Genomic DNA, 18,601 nt, shown 5'->3' with positions numbered 1-18,601 from the left:
GAGTTAAAATTCCTATTCAGTGACATCAAGCAGAGATGATGGAAAGAGAGTGACAGCTGTTTGCACCGGGCGCAGCTTTACTATCTGATCCCTATGATGGTGTTGTGTTACTGACCAGTGACATGTACATTGGGGGCCGCGCTCGCTCCATACACGGCAGGCGCCGGCTGTGCTGTACCGCCACCGTCTAAGGCTATGTGCACACGATGCGGATTCTCTGCGGATCCGCAGCTTTTTTTGCGGAGCAGAAACGCTGCAGATCCGCAATTGATTTACAGTATAATGTAAATCAATGAGAAAAAAAAATAAGCTGTGCACACGTTGCGGAAAATCCGCTGCGGAAATGCTGCGGTGTAAAAGAAGGAGCATGTCACTTCTTTTTTGTGAATCTGCAGCGTTTTTGTACCCGTTCCATTATAGAAATCCACAGGGGTAAAAAACGCAGCAAATCCGCAAGAAAACCGCTGCGGATCCACACAAAAAACGCGACAAATCCGCAGCTGCGTTTTCTACCAGGAGAGTCAGAATCCGCACCAGATATTCCTAAGCCTAATCCGCAGCGTGTGCACACAGCCTAACACCATGTGCGCACAAAGAGTTTTGGAGGCTTTCAAAAACCACAAGTTTTTATGCACAAACTGCTTCTTTCTGTTTATTCTTGGAGTTTTTCTGTTGTTTCTGCCTTTTGATGAATTTTGTTTCCTGACTTTTGAAGCCTTTCGATGTGGCGGTGCCTATTTTGGAGCAGTTTCCTTCAGATTTTCGTTTTCAAAACCTCTTCAGCAACAAAATTAGCTAAAAAAAACCACCTCATATGAGCAGCAAAGTAGATTTCCCGAAGCAATGAATTTTTTTTTTTTTAGGAGGATTTTGTAGAGTATTTCCCCCCCCCCAAAAAAAAAAACAAACACTCTGTGTGAGCATAGCCTCACAGCAGCGACCAGAGCTTGCATCAAAAGCTATTTAACCACTTATGTGCCACTGTCAAGCTCTGACAGCTGCAGTTTAGAAAAAATTAACCAAATGTGCTTTACTCATCCTCCTTGGGTCCAGCGCTGAGTCTCCGCGCTGCTCCAGGTGTCTGTTACTGCCTGCAGTGCAGATGTCCCGTCGACAGCCCTGCAACAGGTCATCTCTGTCCATGTCCGACTGACTGCAGCATTGTCAGAGCTGCAGACAGGAACAGACACTGGCAACAGTGATGTAGTCTTAGCACTGGACCTGGGGAGGGTGAGTAAAGACTATAAGTATTTTTTTCCCTTTTCTTTTTAAACAAACTGCAGCTGCAGGACAGGGATTTTTCCAGAAACATAAAATGCCTTTAAGAGGCATATTGCAATACAGCGCCCATCGCCTCTACGCCACACAGTCACGTGGAATTGGTTGGTTAGCATTAGTGATAAAGTGTTATCTGAGCATGCTCATGTCCTAATCGAGTATTTTCAGCGTGCTTGAAAAAAGAATGCTTGAGTCTCCATGGCTGAATGTCTCCCGTCTGTTTGACAGCTACAACACATGGAGTGATATTCTAACAAACAGGAATCCCTGCATGTGTTGCAGCTGTCGAATAGCCACGAGACATGCAGCCATGGAGAAAATATTCGATTAGGACCCAAGCATGCTCAGATAACACCTTATCTGAGCACGCTCGCTCATCACTAGTGGGCATATATGTTTGTACTCTCATGGAAATAGTCATATTATTTCTTGTATGAACTGCAATACTGAAATATTGTAATATATATATATATATATATATATATATATATATATATATATATATGTGTATATATATATATATATATATATATATATCCTATGTTGGGTATCACCAACCCGTTGCTTCATAATACCATTATCATTACACAGTGAACACTATAATAACATAACCCAACAATAACACTTGATGAGTTGCATTTTTTCACCATTTCACCTACATTGGATTTTTTTCCCTTTTTTTTTAAACAAAACTTTATGGTAAAATGAATGGTGACATTCAAAATTACAGCTCGTCCTTTGAAAAGAAAAATCCTCATACAGCTTGAAAAAAACCAACAAACTAATGTTATGGTTCTCGGAAGAAAAAATTGTAAGAGCAAAAACAAAATTGCTCTGGAGTTGAAGGGGTTGTCCAGGCTTGTGGGCGGCTCTATGTGACTCCTCACCCTGTGCACTGTGTGGATTCTCCAATCCTGGGAACATGGCCACACGTATGTGATTTACACGCACGCCAGTGGCCACACGTATGTGATTTGCACGCATGCGGTCACGTGCCGACTAGACGTGTGCGGCCTCGCCTGGAACAAGTGACTGGAGTGAGGCCGAACGTCTAGTCGCAGTGTGGCCAGAAATATGCAGGTCACATTCTTGTGGTCACAATCACATGACCGCCCGCTCCCTCACAGTCTTGTGGTCACATGACCGCCCGCTCCCTCAGTCTTGTGGTCACAATCACATGACCGCCCGCTCCCTCACAGTCTTGTGGTCACATGACCGCCTGCTCCCTCAGTCTTGTGGTCACATGACCGCCCGCTCCCTCACAGTCTTGTGGTCACATGATCGCCTGCTCCCTCAGTCTTGTGGTCACATGACCGCCTGCTCCCTCAGTCTTGTGGTCACATGACCGCCTGCTCCCTCAGTCTTGTGGTCACATGACCGCCTGCTCCCTCAGTCTTGTCACATGACCGCCGTCCCTCACAGTCTTGTGGTCACATGACCGCCTGCTCCCTCAGTCTTGTGGTCACATGACCGCCTGCTCCCTCAGTCTTGTGGTCACATGACCGCCTGCTCCCTCAGTCTTGTGGTCACATGACCGCCTGCTCCCTCAGTCTTGTGGTCACATGACCGCCTGCTCCCTCAGTCTTGTGGTCACATGACTGCCGTCCCTCACAGTCTTGTGGTCACATGACCGCCCGCTCCCTCAGTCTTGTGGTCACATGACCGCCGTCCCTCACAGTCTTGTGGTCACATGACCGCCCGCTCCCTCAGTCTTGTGGTCACATGACCGCCGTCCCTCACTGTCTTGTGGTCACATGACCGCCCGCTCCCTCAGTCTTGTGGTCACATGACCGCCGTCCCTCACAGTCTTGTGGTCACATGACCGCCCGCTCCCTCAGTCTTGTGGTCACATGACCGCCGTCCCTCACTGTCTTGTGGTCACATGATCGCCCGCACCCTCACAGTCTTGTGGTCACATGACCGCCGTCCCTCACAGTCTTGTGGTCACATGACCGCCTGCTCCCTCAGTCTTGTGGTCACATGACCGCCGTCCCTCACAGTCTTGTGGTCACATGATCGCCCGCACCCTCACAGTCTTGTGGTCACATGACCGCCGTCCCTCACAGTCTTGTGGTCACATGACCGCCCGCTCCCTCAGTCTTGTGGTCACATGACCGCCGTCCCTCACAGTCTTGTGGTCACATGATCGCCCGCTCCCTCAGTCTTGTGGTCACATGACCGCCTGCTCCCTCAGTCTTGTGGTCACATGACCGCCGTCCCTCACTGTCTTGTGGTCACATGATCGCCCGCACCCTCACAGTCTTGTGGTCACATGACCGCCGTCCCTCACAGTCTTGTGGTCACATGAACGCCCGCTCCCTCAGTCTTGTGGTCACATGACCGCCGTCCCTCACAGTCTTGTGGTCACATGACCGCCTGCTCCCTCAGTCTTGTGGTCACATGACCGCCTGCTCCCTCAGTCTTGTGGTCACATGACCGCCTGCTCCCTCAGTCTTGTGGTCACATGACCGCCTGCTCCCTCAGTCTTGTGGTCACATGACCGCCTGCTCCCTCAGTCTTGTGGTCACATGACTGCCGTCCCTCACAGTCTTGTGGTCACATGACCGCCCGCTCCCTCAGTCTTGTGGTCACATGACCGCCGTCCCTCACAGTCTTGTGGTCACCTGACCGCCCGCTCCCTCAGTCTTGTGGTCACATGACCGCCGTCCCTCACTGTCTTGTGGTCACATGACCGCCCGCTCCCTCAGTCTTGTGGTCACATGACCGCCGTCCCTCACAGTCTTGTGGTCACATGACCGCCCGCTCCCTCAGTCTTGTGGTCACATGACCGCCGTCCCTCACTGTCTTGTGGTCACATGATCGCCCGCACCCTCACAGTCTTGTGGTCACATGACCGCCGTCCCTCACAGTCTTGTGGTCACATGACCGCCTGCTCCCTCAGTCTTGTGGTCACATGACCGCCGTCCCTCACAGTCTTGTGGTCACATGATCGCCCGCACCCTCACAGTCTTGTGGTCACATGACCGCCGTCCCTCACAGTCTTGTGGTCACATGACCGCCCGCTCCCTCAGTCTTGTGGTCACATGACCGCCGTCCCTCACAGTCTTGTGGTCACATGATCGCCCGCTCCCTCAGTCTTGTGGTCACATGACCGCCTGCTCCCTCAGTCTTGTGGTCACATGACCGCCGTCCCTCACTGTCTTGTGGTCACATGATCGCCCGCACCCTCACAGTCTTGTGGTCACATGACCGCCGTCCCTCACAGTCTTGTGGTCACATGAACGCCCGCTCCCTCAGTCTTGTGGTCACATGATCGCCCGCACCCTCAGTCTTGTGGTCACATGACCGCCGTCCCTCAGTCTTGTGGTCACATGACCGCCTGCTCCCTCAGTCTTGTGGTCACATGACCGCCGTCCCTCACAGTCTTGTGGTCACATGACCGCCTGCTCCCTCAGTCTTGTGGTCACATGACCGCCCGCTCTCACTGTCTTGTGGTCACATGATCGCCCGCACCCTCACAGTCTTGTGGTCACATGACCGCCGTCCCTCACAGTCCTGTGGTCACATGACCGCCTGCTCCCTCAGTCTTGTGGTCACATGACCGCGGTCCCTCAGTCTTGTGGTCACATGACCGCCCGCTCTCACAGTGAGGAGTCACAAGTCTGCAGTCACATGGAGCGGCCCCCCAAGCCCAGAAAACCCGGGGTCTCGCTGATGTTTGGTGCTGATAATACACTGTTGCTTTAAAAAGCTGCACAGGACAGGTGGAGATTGTTTTTTGTTCTAGTTTCTGAGGCGTTTTATATAAAAACTCAGTGTGAACACACCCTTGGGAACAACTATGCGTCTGCCTCATTAACGTGCGGCTTGTACTTATGTACATTAGATACTTGTCCGCTCTGAGTCGAATACACGCCACACTCGCCACCATTTTGAGCTACTAGTTCAACAGGTTCGTTGAGCCCCAGCCGTCACACATGACCTTTTTCCTCGACCAAAACTTTTTTTCTAACTACAACGCCCAGAATTCTTTGCGTCCTGACGTCATTCCAACTCCACCAATCGCCCTTTCCCCCCTCCCTAGGCTCCGCCCTACAGCGCTCTCCTATTGGTTCCCTTCCGATTCTGACCAATCACGATGCTCCCCGCACCCACTCTCCGGAAATAACCGAAACGTGCGTCACGTTCGGAGAGCGGCCTCGGTTGGCTTTGTGACGTCACCGGCGGAGCCTCCTCCTCTCAGTTCTCCGCGGTCGCCATCTTGAGTCTGTCGTCTTCTCACTGCGCCACGACACACGGATTCACCTTCTCCCGGGGAACTTGCAGCCCCGTCCAATCCCCCCATCTGCCCTCCCTCCCCACCCCTCATACCAACACCACCTCACCCGAGGCCAAAGTCTAGAGGGGCCGCAGTGAGCCCACCTGACCGCCGTGTAACAGTGCAAACCACACGTGGATTCATGTGATGTAGCCAAGTGACAATAGTCTAATGGTGTAATATGGCCGTGGAGGGCACCAGTGTCCATGAATCCTCCTCCCCAACATCAAACCATGAAAGTGAACACAACCTCCTCTTCCTCCCCGCCGAAAGGTCGAGTAACGTGCCAGTGTGTGTGTCTAGAGTAAGCCTTGTGTCCGCAGGTGTGGGGGGCTGGGCTGGGCTGAGGGGGCTGCCTGCCCAAAGGTAATCTGTGCCATTCTGTCATGTCTGTGTCCTTCCCGACACATCTTTATAGTCTACTGCTCTCTAGTAATGTCTATGAGTATAACCTGTCGTGTCTAGGGGGGCTGAGGACACCCCCTTTAAGTCACCCCCTCCAAGTCCACCCCTTACCCCCCCTTTAATTTTATTGCCTTGTCATGAAGGGGTTAAGTCTTGTTGTATCCTGTGCTCTCTTGTCAATGTTGTGCTGGTGCAAAAAAAAAAAAAAATGCTGTGAATGATCTGCGGGAGGCGCTACACGGGCCATCTTGAGTGGCGCGAGCGGGGTCTTATTTTCCAGGAGTCTTCACAATCTCCGCGTCCTGTCCGAGCCGCTAAGACTGGTCCGTGTAGTCCGGAGACTTTGGTCGCATTTTATACAGGTGAGATTTGGCGAAAGTCAACTTGGCGGAACTTGACCACCAGCTTTATGACATGCAACCAAAGCCGCCGCCTTGTGCCCCCCCCTTCAACCCTCCCGGGCTTTAAAGGGGTCCTCTAGTGTTACTGCTTGTGAATCCAGCCATTGTGGGCGAGGAGAAGCCCTTTAAATGTTACTTTTTATGATGTGTTTTCAATATCTGTCCCAATCGCAGGGTCCCCTCACCTGACCACTAGTGATGAGCGAATATACTCGTTACTCAAGATTTCCTGAGCACGCTCGGGGGTCCTCGGAGTATTTTTTAGTGCTCGGAGATTTAGTTTTCATCGCCGCAGCTGAATGATTTACATCTGATAGCCAGTATAAGTACATGTGGGGGTTGTCTGGTTGCTAGGGAACCCCCACATGTACTTATGCTGACTAACAGATGTAAATTATTCAGCTGCGGCGAAAAAAAAGCTAAATCTCCGAGCACTAAAAAATACTCCGAGGACACCCAAGCATGCTCGGGAAATCTCGAGTAACGAGTATATTCGATCATCACTACTGACCACCTTATGTAGGGCCGTAAGGCCGGTCGGCTCAGGTCAGGGGACCATGTGACTAAAGATGAATAATTCGATTTGTGCAGAGGTGACTGGATGCCGGACCAGGGGAGCATGAATCGAATCGCTCATTTCTCCCGACACCTAATACTCCTGACCATCTATATTTGTGCATGTGTTCCCCATTGGGGAGTAAGCCGCTACCAGAAACACCTACATTCCCCATCCTTGTTTCAATCAGAAGAGACCCCCGTACACATGAGATGTTTGGGCGACCAAAGTGTAATGTGTCAGGGGTCATTAACGCGTAATTTTTATTTCAGAAATCATTACTACACATGAAGATAAACTTTGTAATAGATCTTATCTGAAAAATCTGCTTCTTTCTCTTTCTGAACTGATCAGTCATTCACAAAATTCTCAGTTCAAAGTTTATACATTAATGTGATGGGAGATGGCGGTGACTGGTAAGACTGTGGGGAGGGAGCAGTTAAGAGGCAGAGCTCCTCCATCTACATAGAACCTTATCAGCACCAAATGCCATATTTTATCTCTGTAATGTAATAATCTGTTTTACCAAATATAGAGTGTACTCACGAATTGGGAATGAACGATCAATCCAGGAGGAGGAAGAAGCAGATATCTGTGATATGAAATATTACAAAGTATGGAGTAATGAACTATAAATGAAACGAGGCTGACTGTTTAAAGTCCCGTCTGTGGACAGCATGGTATAGAGCAGGAGAAGCTGAGCGAAATGATATATAGCATTGTAGGAAAAGATTTCAGTATAACTCATGTTTTATACAATGAATTACCTGGTGTTTGTATACAATTGAGTCTGGCAGGCTTCCTTCTAATGATTGACAGCGTAGGAGTCCATTGCCGGTCTTACTAGTGATTGACAGCTGTAGGAGTCCAGAGGCTGGGCCTACTAGTGATTGACAGCTGTAGGAGTCCATTGCCGTGCGGGCAGCATGTTGGCGCAGTGGATTGCACAGCAGCCTTGCAGCGCTGGAGTCCTGGGTTCAAGCCCCACTAAGGACAACATCTGCAAAGAGTTTGTATGTTCTCTCCATGTTTGCATGGGTTTCCTCCGGGTACTCCGGTTTCCTCCCACATTCCAAAGACATACTGATAGGGAATTTAGATTGTGAGCCCCAACAGGGACAGCGACGATAATGTGTGTAACCTGTAAAGCGCTGTGGAATATGTTAGCGCTATATAAAAATAAAGATTATTATTATTGCCGGTCTTACTAGTGATTGACAGATGTAGGAGTCCAGAGGCTGGGCCTACTAGTGATTGACAGCTTTGCCTGCACAGTGATAACATGGAAGACTCAAACAGTGGACTCCTATAGCTTTCAGTCACTAGTAGGACTGCTCACTGGTCTCCTATAGCTTTCAGTCACTAGTAGGACCGCTCACTGGACTCCTATAGCTATCAGTCGCTAGTAGGACTGCCCACTGGACTCCTACAGCTATCAGTCGCTAGTTGGACCGCTCACTGGACTCCTATAGCTTTCAGTCGCTAGTAGGACTGCTCACTGGACCCCTATAGCTATCAGTCACTAGTAGGACCGCTCACTGGACTTACAGATGTCAATCACTAGTAGGACTGCCCACTGGACTCCTATAGCTTTCAGTCGCTAGTTGGACCGCTCACTGGACTCCTATAGATATTAGTCACTAGTAGGACCACCCACTGGACTTACAGATGTCAGTCACTAGTAGGACCGCTCACTGGACTCCTATAGCTATCAGTCACTAGTAGGATTGCCCACTGGACTCCTATAGCTATCAGTCACTAGTAGGACCGCTCACTGGACTCCTATAGCTATCAGTCACTAGTAGGATTGCCCACTGGAATCCTATAGCTATCAGTCACTAGTAGGATTGCCCACTGGACTCATAAGCACCATGTATTTCAATGAGTAAAATGCAAGTTTTGCTGAAACTAATCTCACAAAAATATCTGTTGATTTGCTTGTGTCTATAACTTGCTGGCTGCAGATCAGAGGCCCATTTCCATCATGTCGGGTTCCCGCTACCTTCCTCCTGTGGCGTTAATGTGTTTGGCAGTCGTTATTGCTCGGCTACATACTCTACATTGCATGATCTGGCAGATATGTAACCCTCTACTGTCCTGATTCCTTACTGGCATTGTCACTGGCATTATGTGCCCAGGGGTTACCCATCTACAGTAATGATCCTTGGAGAAGCAGTGGGCAGCATGTGGCTCAGGGTGTTGCCACCTCCCCTATTACCATCACTGTTAATAATTAAATTTGCTTCCTAGGTTTATCTGTTCCTGGGAAAGCTGGGTGAGAAGTTTTATGTCTGCCTTCATAGCCCTGTCTCCAGCTTTTCCAGGTGAGCCTGGTCGTTGTTGTGCGGCAGAGTCTCCGCTTTAGGTTTGTGTTAGAGGCTTTTGCTTGGCGGGTTTCACCCCTGGGGCCTCAGGAGCAGTGGCCTGCTATGTGATGTAACAGCAGTGCAATGCTGAGGCCTGGTGTAAGAGAACAGGAGGCTTTTGTCATCGGAGGCGGCCAGGCCGCAGCAGGAAGGACTGAGAAGAATCAGGAGGGTGTCATGTTTGTAGAAAGGGGTTTTCATCAGATTCTGGACTGGACTTGGCTCTGAGCTTTAGGACTGTGCTGTAAAAAGGAAGGACGCTTTGTCACATATCGCTGCCTGGCTTTTGTGGTCTGTCCAGCTAAAATTTCAAGACCCCCATACACATTAGACTAAAGTCGGCCAAACTCAAAAATTATCTAAGATATTTCGAGGACTCCCGACTATCCACCAACAGAGAAGGACCCGGCCTGCTGACCTTCAGCTTCCGATCCTTATGTTTGGCTCGGAGATAGGTTCTCTATGAAAGTGCCACAGTCCGAGGTCAAGAACAGCCCAGTGCTCCTGTGCATGGGGTCGGGGGAGATGGTTCTCGGCCCAGCGATCATTAGACTGACGGCCATCTTGTGTATGGCCAGCTATATGACAGCTGGATTTGTCCAGTTAAAAGAAGTCACTTGCTAATGGTTGGGGGTCCGACCACTGAGACCTGTATCTATCAGTAAACTGGGGCTGCTTTATCCCTGGAGGGGAATTTTTATCTCCGTTAAGAGACGGAATGACAAGTCGGACGCCCAACCGGCGCTCCATTCTTTCTGTATGGGGCTTACAGAAAAGCGGAGGGCAGCGCCCATCGGCCCCATAGGCAGTGAATGGAGGGGTGGTCGGGCGTGTGCACGGTCGCTCTACTCTAATGTGGTTCCAACAAATAAACGTTCCCCGTTTTGCCAATTAGTGCAGTGCCCAGCAGTCGGACCCCACCGATTTAAAAAGTTATCTCCTACAGTAGGGGTAGGGATGGCCCTCGATTAACTTTTATCCGCTTCACGGGGCCGATTTCCAGGGACCGCAGTGTTTGGGCCGGCAGCTGTATTTTGATGGCTGCCGGTCCATTGATTTCTTCATGCTCTGTAAGCGCACATGGTATTCACTGCTGAACGCCTTGGTGCTTGCAATGAACGGTTAGGTCCTGACCCCAGTGCCAGTATGTACTGTGTGGGCAGAGTTGGCGTGCAATTTGTACTGGCCCGAAGGGTGGTATAAATCTCCAAATGGAATGTCAATCTTTAGAAAAATGATTCCTCACCTCTGCTCTACAGAAATGTTGATTTTATGCCTCCTCATTTGTTATCTGTGAGATAAGCTGCAGTCCTGGTCCCTTATCTACCAGCCCCTAGAAAACAAACAGTTGAGTGTGTTTGGGGGGAGTCAGGGGATATGGGGTCAGCCGCCTTATTTGTCTTGGCGTTGACTTGTTTAGTAAAAGTTAAAAATGTTTTGAGTTGGTGCATGGCAGCAGTTTACCTTGGCTCCTCGGTCATCTCATCCATATCATCTCATCCATATCACCAGCATAGTGTAGAACAGCCTGGATAGTTCTGTTCTCAAGTTTGGAAGTTATCCTCCATTCATAGGATAGGGGGACAACTTTCCGAGAACCAGTCCTGAGAATCGGGGCTGAATGGTCGATCATACGAACCTTCGCTACATCCATTCTGTATGATGTCGCTGGAGAGAGCCGAGCCTGGTGTTTGGCTGGTCTTTGACAACACCATGATCAAGCACCGCGTCATTCTTTTGGTTCTTTTTAGAGCGCTGCTTCTATTCTAATTTACTGAGATAATGACTTTTGGGTTTTCATTGGCTGTTAGCCATAATCATTAACATTACCAGAAATAAACACTTGAAATAGATCACTCTGTTTGTAATGACTCTATATAATGAGTTTCACTTTTTGAATTGAAGAACTGAAATAAATTAACTTTTTGATGATCTTCTAATTCTGTGAGAAGCACCTGTATATCGTTTTATCCGACAGCTGCCTCATGTGTATTGCAAAGTGATCTAACCAGTCACCAGGGGGTTTGTGATGAGGCCCGGCTCACAAGGGGCAATTTGGGACAGTTATTGTTTTTTTTCTTTACTAGGAGTGGAGGACACTGGTGCCAGGGCAGTGCAGTAGCCCATCTACCTGTCCAATACCCAACAGGTATCATATACAGGTCTGACAGTAATCAACATGATTCCCCCCACCCCACGCACAATACTTAACATAGTAACATAGTTAGTAAGGCCGAAAAAAGACATTTGTCCATCCAGTTCGGCCTATATTCCATCATAATAAATCCCCAGATCTACGTCCTTCTACAGAACCTAATAATTGTATGATACAATATTGTTCTGCTCCAGGAAGACATCCAGGCCTCTCTTGAACCCCTCGACTGAGTTCGCCATCACCACCTCCTCAGGCAAGCAATTGCCTGAGGAGGTTTACTTGCTGAGCGTCAGGTAGCCGTAGCCATGTGCCACCCAATGTGCATCTGTCTGATGCCCAGCGGGTCTTGCTGACGACTATCGGACCAGGGCACAATACCTGCTGGGTGTCAGACATGACCTCCGTATCGGTGCAGCCCTAAGTGCACAAACATCTCTGCCACCCCAGTATCTGATCGGACAGGAGAGTTTGCCCGGGCAGCCTTTTTAAGGTTATTTTGATGTGAGGTTTTTTGACCCACAGCCAAAAAGTTTAGCAGATGAAACTCGCGAATAAGAAAGTAACAACCCATTACAATTGGAGATATAACTGCATGTGGTTTTAATGCATTTTTGACAGGGCAAATCCAGAGGTAGATCCCGAAAGAAACTCCATGGAGAACACGATGGCGCCCGAACATGGCGGGCTGTCTGCTATATGGGACGTTGTGCCTGGGCATGGCGAGCTGTCTGCTATATGGGACGTTGTGCCCGGGCATGGCAGACTGTCTGCTATATGGGACGTTGTGGCCGGGCATGGCAGACTGTCTGCTATATGGGACGTTGTGGCTGGGCATGGCGGACTGTCTGCTATATGGGACGTTGTGGCTGGGCATGGCGGACTGTCTGCTATATGGGACGTTGTGGCCAGGCATGGCGGACTGTCTGCTATATGGGGCGTTGTGGCCGGGCATGGCGGGCTGTCTGCTATATGGGACGTTGTGCCTGGGCATGGCGGGCTGTCTGCTATATGGGACGTTGTGCCTGGGCATGGCGGGCTGTCTGCTATATGGGACGTTGTGGCCGGGCATGGCGGACTGTCTGCTATATGGGACGTTGTGCCCAGGCATGGCGGACTGTCTGCTATATGGGGCGTTGTGGCCGGGCATGGCGGGCTGTCTGCTATATGGGACGTTGTGGCCGGGCATGGCGGACTGTCTGCTATATGGGACGTTGTGCCCAGGCATGGCGGGCTGTCTGCTATATGGGACGTTGTGGCCGGGCATGGCGGACTGTCTGCTATATGGGACGTTGTGCCCAGGCATGGCGGACTGTCTGCTATATGGGACGTTGTGGCCGGGCATGGCGGGCTGTCTGCTATATGGGACGTTGTGCCTGGGCATGGCGGGCTGTCTGCTATATGGGACGTTGTGCCTGGGCATGGCGGGCTGTCTGCTATATGGGACGTTGTGCCCGGGCATGGTAGACTGTCTGCTATATGGGAGGTTGTGGCCGGGCATGGCAGACTGTCTGCTATATGGGACGTTGTGGCTGGGCATGGCGGACTGTCTGCTATATGGGACGTTGTGGCCGGGCATGGCGGACTGTCTGCTATATGGGACGTTGTGCCCGGGCATGGCGGACTGTCTGCTATATGGGACATTGTGGCCGGGCATGGCGGACTGTCTGCTATATGGGACGTTGTGCCCGGGCATGGCGGACTGTCTGCTATATGGGACATTGTGGCCGGGCACGGCGGACTGTCTGTTATATGGGATGTTGTGGCCGGGCATGGCGGACTGTCTGCTATATGGGGCGTTGTGGCCGGGCATGGCGGACTGTCTGCTATATGGGGCGTTGTGGCCAGGCATGGCGGACTGTCTGCTATATGGGACGTTGTGGCCGGGCATGACGGACTGTCTGCTATATGGGACGTTGTGGCCGGGCATGACAGACTGTCTGCTATATGGGATGTTGTGGCCGGGCATGGCGGACTGTCTGCTATATGGGACGTTGTGGCCGGGCATGGCGGACGGTCTGCTATATGGGACGTTGTGGCCGGGCGTCTTGTATTGTAGGGTCTGTGCTCCTCATTCTCCGATCTTCTGGCAGCGCAGTCGTTTAGTCGTTGTGCCTGGGCATGGCGGACTGTCTGCTATATGGGACATTGTGCCCAGGCATGGCGGACTGTCTGCTATATGGGACGTTGTGCCCGGGCATGGCGGACTGTCTGCTATATGGGACATTGTGGCCAGGCATGGCGGACTGTCTGCTATATGGGGCGTTGGGGCCGGGCATGGCGGACTGTCTACTATATGGGATGTTGTGCCTGGGCATGGCGGGCTGTCTGCTATATGGGACATTGTGGCCAGGCATGGCGGACTGTCTGCTATATGGGGCGTTGGGGCCGGGCATGGCGGACTGTCTACTATATGGGATGTTGTGCCTGGGCATGGCGAGCTGTCTGCTATATGGGACGTTGTGCCCGGGCATGGCAGACTGTCTGCTATATGGGACGTTGTGGCCGGGCATGGCAGACTGTCTGCTATATGGGACGTTGTGGCTGGGCATGGCGGACTGTCTGCTATATGGGACGTTGTGGCTGGGCATGGCGGACTGTCTGCTATATGGGACGTTGTGGCCAGGCATGGCGGACTGTCTGCTATATGGGGCGTTGTGGCCGGGCATGGCGGGCTGTCTGCTATATGGGACGTTGTGCCTGGGCATGGCGGGCTGTCTGCTATATGGGACGTTGTGCCTGGGCATGGCGGGCTATCTGCTATATGGGACGTTGTGGCCGGGCATGGCGGACTGTCTGCTATATGGGACGTTGTGCCCAGGCATGGCGGACTGTCTGCTATATGGGGCGTTGTGGCCGGGCATGGCGGGCTGTCTGCTATATGGGACGTTGTGCCTGGGCATGGCGGGCTGTCTGCTATATGGGACGTTGTGCCTGGGCATGGCGGGCTGTCTGCTATATGGGACGTTGTGCCCGGGCATGGCAGACTGTCTGCTATATGGGAGGTTGTGGCCGGGCATGGCAGACTGTCTGCTATATGGGACGTTGTGGCTGGGCATGGCGGACTGTCTGCTATATGGGACGTTGTGGCCGGGCATGGCGGACTGTCTGCTATATGGGACGTTGTGCCCGGGCATGGCGGACTGTCTGCTATATGGGACATTGTGGCCGGGCATGGCGGACTGTCTGCTATATGGGACGTTGTGCCCGGGCATGGCGGACTGTCTGCTATATGGGACATTGTGGCCGGGCATGGCGGACTGTCTGCTATATGGGACGTTGTGGCCGGGCATGGTGGACTGTCTGCTATATGGGACGTTGTGGCCGGGCACGGCGGACTGTCTGCTATATGGGACGTTGTGGCTGGGCACGGCGGACTGTCTGCTATATGGGACGTTGTGGCCGGACATGGCGGACTGTCTGCTATATGGGACGTTGTGGCCGGGCATGACGGACTGTCTGCTATATGGGACGTTGTGGTCGGGCATGACAGACTGTCTGCTATATGGGATGTTGTGGCCGGGCATGGCGGACTGTCTGCTATATGGGACGTTGTGGCCGGGCATGGCGGACGGTCTGCTATATGGGACGTTGTGGCCGGGCGTCTTGTATTGTAGGGTCTGTGCTCCTCATTCTCCGATCTTCTGGCAGCGCAGTCGTTTAGTCGTTGTGCCTGGGCATGGCGGACTGTCTGCTATATGGGACATTGTGCCCAGGCATGGCGGATTGTCTGCTATATGGGACGTTGTGCCCGGGCATGGCGGACTGTCTGCTATATGGGACATTGTGGCCAGGCATGGCGGACTGTCTGCTATATGGGGCGTTGGGGCCGGGCATGGCGGACTGTCTGCTATATGGGATGTTGTGCCTGGGCATGGCGGGCTGTCTGCTATATGGGACGTTGTGGCCGGGCACGGCAGACTGTCTGCTATATGGGGCGTTGTGGCCGGGCATGGCGGACTGTCTGCTATATGGGACGTTGTGGCCGGGCATGACGGACTGTCTGCTATATGGGACGTTGTGGCCGGGCATGGCGGACTGTCTGCTATATGGGACGTTGTGGCCAGGCATGGCGGACTGTCTGCTATATGGGACGTTGTGGCCGGGCACGGCGGACTGTCTGTTATATGGGACGTTGTGGCCAGGCATGGCGGACTGTCTGCTATATGGGGCGTTGTGGCCGGGCATGGCGGACTGTCTGCTATATAGGGCGTTGTGGCCGGGCACGGCGGACTGTCTGTTATATGGGAAGTTGTGGCCGGGCATGGCGGACTGTCTGCTATATGGGGCGTTGTGGCCGGGCATGGCGGACTGTCTGCTATATGGGGCGTTGTGGCCGGGCATGGCGGACTGTCTGCTATATGGGACGTTGTGGCCAGGCATGGTGGACTGTCTGCTATATGGGACGTTGTGGCCGGGCACGGCGGACTGTCTGTTATATGGGACGTTGTGGCCGGGCATGGCGGACTGTCTGCTATATGGGGCGTTGTGGCCGGGCATGGCGGACTGTCTGCTATATGGGGCGTTGTGGCCAGGCATGGCGGACTGTCTGCTATATGGGACGTTGTGGCCGGGCATGACGGACTGTCTGCTATATGGGACGTTGTGGCCGGGCATGACAGACTGTCTGCTATATGGGATGTTGTGGCCGGGCATGGCGGACTGTCTGCTATATGGGACGTTGTGGCCGGGCATGGCGGACGGTCTGCTATATGGGACGTTGTGGCCGGGCGTCTTGTATTGTAGGGTCTGTGCTCCTCATTCTCCGATCTTCTGGCAGCGCAGTCGTTTAGTCGTTGTGCCTGGGCATGGCGGACTGTCTGCTATATGGGACATTGTGCCCAGGCATGGCGGACTGTCTGCTATATGGCGGAGAGAAGGTTTTTCCACCAACATAGAAGAGGATTCTTTACTGTTAGGGCAGTGAGAATCTGGAATTGCTTGCCTGAGGAGGTGGTGATGGTGAACTCAGTCGAGGGGTTCAAGAGAGGCCTGGATGTCTTCCTGGAGCAGAACAATATTGTATCATACAATTATTAGGTTCTGTAGAAGGACGTAGATCTGGGTATTTATTATGATGGAATATAGGCTGAACTGGATGGACAAATGTCTTTTTTCGGCCTTACTAACTATGTTACTATGTTACTATATGGGACGTTGTTTCCGGGCATGGCGGACTGTCTGCTATATGGGACATTGTGGCCAGGCATGGCGGACTGTCTGCTATATGGGGCGTTGGGGCCGGGCATGGCGGACTGTCTACTATATGGGATGTTGTGCCTGGGCATGGCGGGCTGTCTGCTATATGGGACGTTGTGGCCGGGCACGGCGGACTGTCTGCTATATGGGGCGTTGGGGCCGGGCATGGCGGACTGTCTGCTATATGGGACGTTGTGGCCGGGCATGACGGACTGTCTGCTATATGGGACGTTGTGGCCGGGCATGGCGGACTGTCTGCTATATGGGACGTTGTGGCCAGGCATGGCGGACTGTCTGCTATATGGGGCGTTGTGGCCGGGCATGGCGGACTGTCTGCTATATAGGGCGTTGTGGCCGGGCACGGCGGACTGTCTGTTATATGGGAAGTTGTGGCCGGGCATGGCGGACTGTCTGCTATATGGGGCGTTGTGGCCGGGCATGGCGGACTGTCTGCTATATGGGGCGTTGTGGCCGGGCATGGCGGACTGTCTGCTATATGGGACGTTGTGGCCAGGCATGGTGGACTGTCTGCTATATGGGACGTTGTGGCCGGGCACGGCGGACTGTCTGTTATATGGGACGTTGTGGCCGGGCATGGCGGACTGTCTGCTATATGGGGCGTTGTGGCCGGGCATGGCGGACTGTCTGCTATATGGGGCGTTGTGGCCAGGCACGGCGGACTGTCTGCTATATGGGACGTTGTGGCCGGGCATGACGGACTGTCTGCTATATGGGACGTTGTGGCCGGGCATGACGGACTGTCTGCTATATGGGACGTTGTGGCCGGGCATGACAGACTGTCTGCTATATGGGATGTTGTGGCCGGGCATGGCGGACGGTCTGCTATATGGCACGTTGTGGCCGGGCGTCTTGTATTGTAGGGTCTGTGCTCCTCATTCTCCGATCTTCTGGCAGCGCAGTCGTTTAGTCGTTGTGCCTGGGCATGGCGGACTGTCTGCTATATGGGACATTGTGCCCGGGCATGGCGGACTGTCTGCTATATGGGACATTGTGGCCAGGCATGGCGGACTGTCTGCTATATGGGGCGTTGGGGCCGGGCATGGCGGACTGTCTGCTATATGGGATGTTGTGCCTGGGCATGGCGGGCTGTCTGCTATATGGGACGTTGTGGCCAGGCATGGCGGACTGTCTGCTATATGGGACGTTGTGGCCGGGCACGGCGGACTGTCTGCTATATGGGACGTTGTGGCCGGGCATGGCGGACTCTCTGCTATATGGGACGTTGTGGCAGGGCATGATGGACTCTCTGCTATATGGGACGTTGTGGCCGGGCATGGCGGACTGTCTGCTATATGGGGCGTTGTGGCCGGGCATGGCGGACTGTCTGCTATATGGGACGTTGTGGCCGGGCATGGCGGACTGTCTGCTATATGGGACGTTGTGGCCGGGCATGGCAGACTGTCTGCTATATGGGACGTTGTGGCCTGGCATGGCGGACTGTCTGCTATATGGGACTTTGTGGCCGGGCACGGCGGACTGTCTGCTATATGGGACGTGGTGGCCGGGCATGGCGGACTGTCTGCTATATGGGATGTTGTGCCCGGGCATGGCGGACTGTCTGCTTTATGGGGTGTTGTGGCCGGGCATGGCGGACTGTCTGCTATATGGGACGTTGTGGCCGTGCATGGCGGACTGTCTGCTGCTATATAGGACATTGTGGCCGGGCATGGCGGACTGTCTGCTATATGGGACGTTGTGGCCGGGCATGGCGGACTGTCTGCTATATGGGACGTTGTGGCCGGGCATGGCGGACTGTCTGCTATATGGGACGTTGTGGCCCGGCATGGCGGACTGTCTGCTATATGGGACGTTGTGGCCCGGCATGGCGGACTGTCTGCTATATGGGACGTTGTGCCCGGGCATGGCGGACTGTCTGCTATATGGGACGTTGTGGCCGGGCATGGCGGACTGTCTGCTATATGGGACGTTGTGGCCGGGTATGGC

The 18,601-nt window shown here is 52.9% G+C and overlaps 1 protein-coding gene across 3 annotated transcripts in view; it reads left to right on the top strand.

Annotated features, from left to right (window-relative positions):
• Nucleotides 1-5,496: 5,496 nt before the first annotated feature.
• Nucleotides 5,497-18,601, top strand: part of ZC3H4 (zinc finger CCCH-type containing 4) — a 32,386-nt gene continuing 19,281 nt past the window's right edge. The window contains exon 1 of one of the 3 annotated variants that reach the window (XM_069746791.1): nt 5,497-5,830. In XM_069746791.1, the coding sequence (XP_069602892.1) occupies nt 5,739-5,830 (92 nt within the window). In that variant the 5' untranslated portion in view covers nt 5,497-5,738. Of the gene's footprint in view, nt 5,849-6,240; nt 6,325-18,601 lie in introns of those variants that run through there. The other 2 variants (XM_069746790.1, XM_069746794.1) reach the window with 2 other exon arrangements.

The sequence above is a fragment of the Ranitomeya imitator genome, chromosome 2 (genome assembly GCF_032444005.1).
Source record: "Ranitomeya imitator isolate aRanImi1 chromosome 2, aRanImi1.pri, whole genome shotgun sequence".
Taxonomy (NCBI): domain Eukaryota; kingdom Metazoa; phylum Chordata; class Amphibia; order Anura; family Dendrobatidae; genus Ranitomeya; species Ranitomeya imitator.
This window is presented reverse-complemented; position numbering and strand designations above follow the sequence as displayed.